General features: G+C 63.9%; 1 protein-coding gene across 2 annotated transcripts in view; it reads left to right on the top strand.

Annotated features, from left to right (window-relative positions):
• The first annotated feature begins 364 nt into the window (after positions 1-364).
• The window catches only part of SLC38A10 (solute carrier family 38 member 10), a 39,595-nt gene continuing 29,980 nt past the window's right edge, over positions 365-9,979 (top strand). For both annotated transcript variants that reach the window (XM_044247251.1, XM_044247250.1), the window contains exons 1-5: positions 365-738; positions 3,025-3,142; positions 8,143-8,188; positions 8,894-8,987; positions 9,234-9,377. In XM_044247251.1, the coding sequence (XP_044103186.1) occupies positions 640-738; positions 3,025-3,142; positions 8,143-8,188; positions 8,894-8,987; positions 9,234-9,377 (501 nt within the window). In that variant the 5' untranslated portion in view covers positions 365-639. The remainder of the gene's footprint in view (positions 739-3,024; positions 3,143-8,142; positions 8,189-8,893; positions 8,988-9,233; positions 9,378-9,979) is intronic.

The raw sequence follows: 9,979 nt of genomic DNA, 5'->3' as shown, positions 1-9,979 counted from the left end.
CTGAACGTGAACCCTTCCAACCGCTCTCCTCCGAAGGCGCCGCGCTTCTCGCCTGACCCCACCGACCTTGTCCTGCAGCCCCTGCAAGGCGAGGCTCGAGGGACCCGACCCGCGGGCGAACCGGCCTGAAGCTCGGGACCCGGGCTGGACCGCAGACCCGCCCCCGCCCCCGCCCCCGCAGCGGGCCCCGCCCCCGGAAGCCCGCACCCGCTTCCCATTGGCTTGCGGTCCGCCGAGGCCCGCCCCTCCGGGCCACGCCGCAGCCTTCGCCTCGTCAGCCCCGCAGGCCCTGCCAGGCCGGCCTCTCATTGGTGCGTGCGCGCGGAGCCCCGCCCTCGTGCCGTCACTTCCGGGCAGGGAAGCCTGCGGAAGGCGGAAGTGTGCGCTGAGAGGTGGTCGTGAAGACCCGCTGAGGTGGCCCCGGTTGGTCTCTGGCTGCGCTTCCGCGTCTGGGCGCCGGGACACGGAGGCGGCCGGCGACAGCGAGTGGGGGACGATGCCATGAGGCAGCCGCAGGGCCTGGCGGGGTCTGGAGGTTGACCGTCCCTGCCGCCTTCCCGCGAGGCCGCCTCCTCCAGGCAGTCGCCCGTCCGTGTCAGGTGCCTCGGACCGGGGCTCCCGGGCCCTAAGCCCCGCGCGATGACCGCGGCCGCCGCCTCCAACTGGGGGCTGATCACGAACATAGTGAACAGCATAGTGGGGGTCAGTGTGCTCACCATGCCCTTCTGCTTCAAACAGGTGAGTCCAGCGGCGCGGGGTCGCCCGCGGGCCGTCGGGGGCGCTGACCCGGCCGGCGGGCGTCGGGGCTGGGCGAGGCGCTGGGCCGGGTCGGAACCGGGGGCGGTGTGGGAGCCGGGGCCCCCGCCGGCCGTGGCCCGAGCGCCCGCGCGGCTCGCGACTCAGACGCGGCTCGGGCGCGGGCGCTGACCGCAGGGTCCCTGCTACTTCTTGTTTCCTTATTATCGTGGGGTGTTTTTTGTTGTTGTTGTTTTGGAGATTTGAAGCGATCTTTAGGCCCGACGCGGGGCTCACGCTCGCGACCCAGACATCTGGGGTCTGCCCCCGGGCGGAGCCGGCCAGGCGCCCCGCTTCCCCGCCCCTTTGCAGAACTCTGACCCGAGCGCGCGCTTGCTTGCGGGGTGCACCGCTGCAGCCCTGCGGGCCTCGGGAGTGGGCGGGGGCGTGGGCGCCGAGGTGACCCCAGAGTTCGCCCACTGAGCTGGGCCGTCAGTGAGTGTCCGCTCCGCCGAGAAGCATCTGAAATCGGTGCCACGCGACGGTGAGGCCGCGTGGAGAAGAGCCGCGCCGGAGGGGCTGCACCCACTCGGCTTGCGTGGGGTCCACCAGTGGACGGGTCTTTGGCGCTTCGCCCAGGGGCGGCTGCTGAGCTCATCAACTCGGGCATCTGCTTCCCTAAAGATGAGCTCGTGGGCCTCACGGGTGCCTGGGCTGGGGTTGCTGCGTCCCCTGCGCCCTGGAGGGGGCTGCGCGTTGTGGGGGACGGGCTGCCAGCCAGGGGAGGGGCCCGCAGCCGGCAGGTGGCTGCGGGCGCGCGGACCAGTCTGGGGATGAAGCCAGGCCGGGAGAAGTGGAAATAAAGTGGGCGCCATCGTTTAATTTTAGGCTAAACACTTTGCATTTTCATACTTAGCATCTTCCGGGTAAAAATAGCACCCAATTTTTTTTTTAAAATCTGGAGATTATTAATCCCCCACCTCAGCCTCGCTGCCTGACTTGCTTCCCAGTTCCCAGGCGAGTTGCTGATGACTGTGCTGGCAGACGGTGGGCAGGAGGACAGGGACTCTGGCCGCTGTAGAACCAGGGGCAGCACCTGTGACCTCACACTGAGTCCCAGCGTGCCCGGCCACTCGCAGGCGTTTCTGGAAGGACTGTGTGCCCCAGGCTTCCCTGAGACTTGCCCGGGAACTGCGTCCCGGGGCCCGTGTGTGTTTGGGTCTCTGTGGGTCCAAGGCTGCCCTTCTCCACGCGGGTCTGTAAAGTGCCGTGGCAGCACGGCTCTGCGGGGCTCCTGGGCAGTGCGCTTTCGGACCCCGGTGACTCAGCCGTGCGCAGATCTGGGTCTGGCGCGTGGTGGGCATGAGGCCCCGGCCACACTAACGTCCCGCTTACTGGTGGAGACCTGCGTGCGAGCACTGGACCGCAGGGGGTCCCCCCATGCTGAGGGCCTGGCCCGGCGGGTCAGCCTCTCATGTGGGCGCAGCACCTGCTCCCCAGGAAGGCCTCGGCTGGGGCACTGCGGCAGGCCAGGGGCCGTTTGAGGACGTGTGTAGTTGGTGTCCGACAGCCATGTCATGGTTTTGGGGTTCTTTCTGTTTGTTTGATTTTAGTAACTTGGGTACTTTCCAAAAAAAAATTAACATTTCACTGAAGTGTGACACGTATACAGAGAAGTGTGCTCTTGGGTGTGTTCTTGGTGATTTTTAAAAAAGTGAACGAACACACGGCACTAACTCCCAAATTAAGGAGCAGAGCATGGCCAGCACCCCTGCCCCTCCCGCCGGGCCACACGTGTTCACACGTGAACACGTGTCCGTTTCTTCCGGGTGAATCGCGAGGAGGACAATGGCTGGGTCGGAGGGTGTCTGTCAAGTCACAAGAAAGGCGTCAACGTCATTTTTCATCTCTTCCTGCCAGAGTGTGTTCACCGCTGCTGGCTGCTGGTCCGGGGCTGGAAGGCGGCATAGTGGGGGGCGCTCGCAGGGAGCCGCGGGCGGGGGCGGTGTTGGCAGCGCGTGGCTAGCTATGCGGTAAGACGCGGCGGGGCCACGGAGGCAGTGGCGTCCCTGGCACTCTTTCAGGGTCACAAAGCACGTGGTCACCACATGCAGGGAATTGGTCCCTTTCAGTACTGGCAATTGTCACCTGTAGGCGGGGGAGTGAGGCAGAGCCGGGGCGTGGCATTGGCGAGGGTCGAGGGAGGCCGAGAGGGTGCTCGGGAGCCACGCGGGTGAGGCGGCAGCACCGGGTCACTTTATTTTGTCTTTTTGTCTCCCTCCCCTCCAGTGTGGCATCGTCCTGGGGGCCCTGCTGTTGGTTTTCTGCTCTTGGATGACGCACCAGTCCTGCATGTTCCTGGTGAAATCCGCCAGCCTGAGCAAACGGAGAACGTACGCGGGCCTGGGTGAGGACGGTGGCGCTGGGCACGGCGGCTGGGCATCCCCGAGCCCTTGCCCGTTCGCGATCGGGGCCTTGGGGCCTTGCTCCTTTTTTTACTTACTTTCCTTCCACTTCATGCTTAAAGAGCTCCTTGAACAGCAGGCTTTCTTCCTTATTTTAAAGTTTTAAAAAAAGATTTTATTTATTTATTTGACAGAGAGAGATCACAAGCAGGCAGAGAGGCAGGCAGAGAGAGAGGGGGAAGCAGGCTCCCCGCTGAGCAGAGAGCCCGATGCGGGGCTCGATCCCAGGAGCCTGGGCAGAGGCTTTAACCCACTGAGCCACCCAGGCGCCCCTTATTTTAAAATTTAATGCCGTTTTTAAAAACCGTTACTAGAGGCCGCGGTCTTCCCTGAGGAGGTGAGACTTGCTCTCCTGTGTCCCGTTGATGCAAACACCTGTCAAGGGCCTCCCCATTGACATTCAGGCAGGACCAGCGGCCCCTGGCTCCCCTGTGCACTTGCTCCGTGTCTGCCTCTCCTGAGCACCCGGAGCCTTCCTTCGGGGCCGCCTGCTGGGGGCTGTGGTGCTTTGCTACTTTGAATGTCGTGGAGGAGATGACCGTTCAGCCCGGGCCGGTGGCCGGGATCCAGCCTCCTATCTCTTTAGCGCTGCTGTTTCCTGATGCTCTTGGTTGAAATTTCATTTCCTTTAGGTCTTTTCCCTTTGATTTCGGCCAAGGGCCAGGAGGCTGTGCTTTCTCCTTCCTTTTGGTTTGCGCGGTTTCCTGGGGCACTCGGCTCGGAGGGCAGGGGCCCGACTTTCCCGCCACCCTCAGGCTGCTGTGCTGGCGAGATCTGGCCTGGGGGCTCTCAGGAGCTGGGGAGAAGCCCTGGGCCCCGGATGGAAGCCCCCTCCCGCCCCGCTGCCAGTGTGTGGCCGGGACACTGGTCCGCTTGTGCTCCCAGCGCGGGGAGGCGGTGGCGAGAGGAAGTGGCACGCGCGCTCCGAGGGGCCAACTAGAACAAAAACACGTGCAGGGTCCTCGCGCGGGGGCTGTGGCGGTGCCACCTCTGGTCTCCTCCCAGCTCGTCTGCTTTGCGTCAGCGCCGCGGTCCTGGCGTCTGTTCTGAGCTCAGAGCTGAAGGCGCGCCTCCTTCCCTCCCTGCCCGTGGGAACGGTGCTGTCAGGCTGTCGGTGCCGGAGCCACGCGAGGAGGTCGCAGTTACAGGTGAACGGATCCCGCGGAGGGCACCTCCCGCAGCTCGGGATGACGTGTGCTCCGGGGCGCCCCTTCCTCCACCTACAGGGCTGTGACTTTTTCTCCCCTCTGAGGGTCACCATTTGGCGGGGTTCCCAGAGCAGACATCCCATGAAGGCCTTGGCTGGGCCCTGACAGAGGACATGTGACCCTAGACCGCGGAGACTGGTGGCTTTGGACAGCGGTCTGAGTATTCTTCGAAAGTCCCTGAGAAGGCAAACCGGTTTGGCTGGATGAGAGCGTCTGCCAGGAAAGCAGACGGGACACCCTCGAATGTGGCTGCCCAGGGCTCCTGCCCGCGGCCGTTTGCCGTGACCGGAGCCCAGCTGCTGGAAGCAAAGACGATCCCGGTCCACCGGCCGTCCTCAGTTGTGCCTTTGCGAGCACGACAGCTCTGTCGCGCGAGCTCCCGCAGACCGTGTGGCCCCGTGGGCAGCGTCAGATGCCCTGGGTCCAGCCTCGGGCCCCGCACTGTCGCTCAGAAACAGAGGCCCCACCACTTGTATGGGAGTCATGGACGGAGAGAGACGAGATTCTCTCGGGCCCTGTTGGTCAGCGGCCCCACCGCGCCAGGGCAGGCTTACTGAAAGGGCCTTTTCTTCTCACACTCTGCCTTCTCCTGGCCGAGAAACCCCGTGCGAGCTTGCAGCACAGTTGGAGAGGGTGGCCTGAGACCCGCGGCCCCGGGGTCCGGGATGAGCAGCCTCTGTCGGCAGAGCCCCCGGCCCCAACACGCGTCGTCTCCTGGATCCGTGGGCGCCAGGAAGGTTGGGGGCAGGCATGTGGCCGTGTGGCCTTCGGCCAGACCTGGAGACAGAGCGGGGCCCAGAGGGGCCGACGCAGCTCCCACAAGTGGGCTCCACGGCAGGGGTGGGGTGTGCACGGGGCTGGTTTCACGGAGGATGTCTGCACGTGCAGACGCCGGTGAGACGGCCACCGTGCCTCAGTTTGGTGAGCCCCCGGCGGTGACCCCAGCGTCGCCCCTTCCCCGTGAGCGGTGTGCGGTGTCTGCTGGGGAGGGCGCCCTCCCGTGGGGATCACGGCGCTGGGGCCGTGTCTGTCGGTGGAGCTTCCGTGTGTTTGTGGTGGTCTGGCGGCTGCGCTTGTGCCGGGTCGGCACATGTCCCCCGCGTCTCACCTGCTCCTCCCTCGCCTGTGCATTCTGCTTCGCGTAGACTTTTAAAAAAGACTTTATTTATTTATTTATCTGAGAGAGAGAGAGAGAGCACGAGCAGGGGGAGGAGCAGAGGGGGAAGCAGGCTCCCCACTGAGCAGAGAGCCTGACACGGGACTCGATCCCGGGACCCTGAGATCATCCCCCGAGCTGAAGGCAGACGCTTCACCGACGGAGCCACCTGGACGCCCTCATGGAGACTTTTCTAAATCTCGTTTTCAGAAGATGGTCCTGCCAGCCAGTCAGCCTCCCCCAGTGGTCTCAGCCCCCCAGGGCCTCCCCAAGGCCCGGACCCCACTGTGCTGAGTGTGGCCTCTGGGCTCCCCGTTGTGTGCACTAGATGCTTCTGGCACTGTGTCTGGGGTCCTGGGGTCCTGGTCAGCCTACCACCCACTCCTGGGCCTGGGGTGGGGCCTGCCGAGGGCCTGTCTGGCCAGTTTTCTCCCTGCCGGTCTTCGGACGTGTGACCCACATGCGTGGGTGTGTGGCTCGGGCGTGAGGGCTGTGGAGCCAATCTTTCTGGTGCCTGAGGGTCTCTATACCTCATTGACCCAACAGACGTTCTACCGGCCTCTGTGCAGGTGGCACTGGGGAATCACGTAGTCCAGGGCCCGGCTCCGGGGGCGGCTGGCTTGAGGTCACCCTTCTGTCTCGAACAGCACAGTTTGGTGTGTGAACCACCTTCTCTGCCCTGCTGATGCTGGCATTCGTGAGGAGGAGGCTTTGGAAAGCTGGTGGAGAGAGCGGGAATGGGGTCAGGGTCCTGCGCTGAACCAGAAGTCTCAGCGTCAGCCCTGTGTCCTCAGCAGCCTTGGAGCCACGGGCCGGGCGGTGGCCCCCAGGAGGAGAAGTTCCTGCCTGGCCTCCCAGGGAAGGACTGGGAGAGCCTCCTGACAGCAGTCCCTGCTCCGCAGGAGAGCACTGGTTGGACTGGTACGAGGCCGCACCTCCTCCTCGTGCCCATGGCCCGGCCTGCTGGCTGCAGAGTGTCTGTCCCAGGGAGAGGCAGAACCCCTCCTCAGATACCTGCCGGCTCGCTGGGCCTGGCCCGTCACTGTGGTTCCTCCCCCGACGGACAGTCCCGGGCCCGCTCAGCCCTTCCAATGCCAGGCGGGAGGCTGAGGGCGGGGGCTGCTGGGCATTTCTGTTTGGGACTCGGGGTTGGAGGTTGCTGAGGGATCCGCCCTGGAAGTGGGGAGTGGGGGAGCCCAGGTAAGGAAAGGGCGGAGCAGGGAGGCCCGAAACTGGGACGGCCCCGTTGGGTTGTCCTTCTGGGTATCTGGTGAAGAGAGCCACCTCCCACCTTGGTCCCCTGACTTGCTGAAGTATTTTCCGGTTCCCCGTTCTCCAGGGTGCAGGTGTGTTCTGGAATGTTTTCTCTAAGCATTTGGAATGCGCTGTAGCTGTTCAGCTTCCTCGCAGAGAAGGATCGGCTGGGAGGGGGCCACCTCTGCGGGCCACTGGGTTATGTGTCCCGTCTGGAGGCGCGCTGCCCAACGGCTGTCCTTGGGAGCTTCAGAGCGCCTCCCTTGGGCGACAGCAGGCCTTGGGGTCCTTAGTCTGTGAAGGGCTCAGCTTGGCCTTGCGTCTGTGATGAGTCAAACAAGCCGGGAAGGCCAGCGTGCCGCTCAAGGCTGGTGCTGCTTACCGGCCTTCTGCCTGTTCACGGCCTCTGTCCTGTGTGTGACGTGCCAAGCTCCCCTGCACTTGGCAACACTGTACCTCTTCCTAAGTCACTGGGAAGTGGCAGGCACCAACTGGCTACGTGTTTCCTGCTCTCTGAGTCTCCTCGGAAAGGGAAGCTGGGCTGTGCTGTTGCGTGCATTCCTTCCTGGCCGCTCCTGGGAGTTGGTAACTTCCTAGAGGGTGGGGGATGTGGGGTTCCCGGGGCCACGGTCGGGTCCTGGGAGGGGCCTTGCCTTCGTCTCTCAGCTGCTCAGGGCAGTTCTGCTGTCAGGGAGGAGGGACAGGCCTCTCTTGTCCGCTGCGGGACATGCTGTTCTCAAGCCCGGCTCCTTGATCGTCTACCTCGAGGCGGGCAGGCCTGAGACCTCTTGTCCCTTCGCCCCCCAAAGTGCCCCACTAGAAAGGATTCTCTGAGTTTCCCTCTGGAATCACAGTGGGTGAACCTAAAGCCTTTAGCCAGGTCCCTCTGGCGTGGACCGCAGAAGTGTGGAGACCTGTGGGCACTGGGCGCACCCCCGACTTGGGCTTCCCCAGCCTCCCTGGCTTCCCGGCCCCCCCCCGCCGACCTGGGAGCCCGCGCGGCCTCGGTCACGGGCATCCCTCCCCCACGGCTGCAAGCAGGGGACCACTGCTTCACTGGGACAGGTCTCCTTGGTTATTTCTAGTGAAAAAAACCAACTGCCTGTGTCTTTCTCTTCTTTTTATTCTTTTCTCTGTGGTTTCCGTTTGTTGAGTAGACCCGAGAAAAGCATGGGACCAGAATCTTAAAATGCCCTCCCTGCACCCCCGAAATGCCAGACCGGACGGTTTTTGTCCAGGTGCCCTTCAAGGCTTCCCGCGGGGGTGTGTGCGGGTGTGGCGTCCATGCCGTCCGACTGACCCCGCTTCTCTCTCTCCGCGCCAGCGCTGCACGCCTACGGGAAGGCGGGGAAGATGGTGGTGGAGACCAGGTACGTGCTGGCACTTGGCCACCTCTGCCCCCCTCTGTCCCCCTCTGCCCTCCTTCACCCCCCCTGAGGAGAAGCCTGAGGGCCATCACACCCTGAGCCACGCGTCTCGGAAGTGGCCTGCTTTACACGGTGGTGCTTTTCTCGAGTGTCACTTAGTAGTTGAAAGCGGCATTTGTCGGCACCGTAAAGTAATTTGGGTTTGGGCCGAAGTCCCATGTAAGTCCTGCTAGGGAGGATGTGAGAATGGGGAACTGGGGATCTCGGGGAACTCAGCCCCGCTCCCGAACCCCATGTGTCCCCCTGCTGCACACGTGGTTGCTTCGAGGCCGCGTGGAATGGTCCTATCCTCCCCCTTGGAGTAGAGTTTCGTGAGATGAGAAAGTTGCTGGAAATGGAAAGTTGCCCTTTTAGGCCTGTAAGTTAGGGAATCGTGGACTCAGGGGAGCGGCCCTCTGAGGGCAGTTGATGGTTCTTTTCACTCGTGGAGCATCAGGGCGCGTTCGTCGTTCGCTGGGAAGAGCGAAGCGCCCGGGTCCCAGCCCAGGCCCGCAGGCGGGCGTTTGCGGGACGCTGCCTCTTCCTCCGGCCGGCCTCGGCCATCACAGGCCAGCCGCGTGGTGGGGCCGGGTCTCGGTGGGGGGTGGGAGGCGAGATGGCGGAGTCCGGTGAGGACGGGGCCCTTCAGCCCAACCTCGTTCTCTGCAGCATGATCGGGCTGATGCTGGGGACCTGCATGGCCTTCTACGTTGTGATCGGCGACTTGGGGTCCAACTTCTTTGCTCGGCTCTTTGGGTTTCAGGTGAGGACACACGCAGGGGCCCGGAGCCTTGGTGTGCTTGTGGCTGCTTGTGTGGCAGCTGCTGGCGACACCCCTGCAGGGCTGCCTCTCAGCCCCTGGGGGTGGGGGGCAGGGGCAGGGTGAGGCCAGCTGCCTGCGGTAGGTTAGGAGAAGCTTCTGGGCGCGGGGTTAGTTGCAGGCCCGCGGGTTGGAAGCTCTGGGGAGCCACTGGGGTGGCGCCTGCCCGGCCTGCTCGGCTCCCCGCAGGTGGTCGGCACCTTCCGCATGTTCCTGCTCTTCGCGGTGTCCCTGTGCATCGTGCTTCCGCTCAGCCTGCAGAGGAACATGATGGCCTCCATCCAGTCCTTCAGCGCCATGGCCCTCATGTTCTACACCGTGTTCATGCTTGTGGTGAGTGCTCCCGGCGGGGACGGGAAGGTGCTCGAAAGCCGGGCAAGTGGTGGAGTCATGTGTGTGAGCCCTGGCGGGGCCCGGGGGCTGCCCGGACCTGGGCCGGCAGGGCAGCGATGGTGCCCAGGCAGGGGTGCAGCCGATGCCCCAGGAGGCGAGGTATGGAGGCTCCTTGTTTGACGGACAGACATTTCATGTGTAGTTAGTGATCGGGACTCATGGCGTGGACGCCTGGTCACAAGGGGGCAGGTGGTTTTCTAGATGAACATTCTTTGCCAGTTCTGGGTGGCCGGCGTGGAGTGCATGCTTGGTACACTTGTGTCCTACCGCGTGCCTGGAGGCCTCTGAGTGGGAGCCCGTGGGGCCTGAGCCCGGGGCCTGACCATCATGGTGAAGGTCGGACGGGCCCACTCCTGAGTGAACAGCGTGGAAACCTTTGCCATGGGTTTTCCTAAGAAAGCTGAGCCCTTCCCAGTACCCCAGTGACCTCCTTGGGAAGGCTGCCCAGTAAGGTCACACTGTTCTCCAGACAGCCCTGTTCTCTGGGGCTTTGTCTTTTAAAATGGGTGGAGGGGCTGGCTGCCTCAGTCGGTGGAGCGTGC

The sequence above is a fragment of the Neovison vison genome, chromosome 5 (genome assembly GCF_020171115.1).
Source record: "Neovison vison isolate M4711 chromosome 5, ASM_NN_V1, whole genome shotgun sequence".
Lineage (NCBI taxonomy): Eukaryota > Metazoa > Chordata > Mammalia > Carnivora > Mustelidae > Neogale > Neogale vison.
This window is presented reverse-complemented; position numbering and strand designations above follow the sequence as displayed.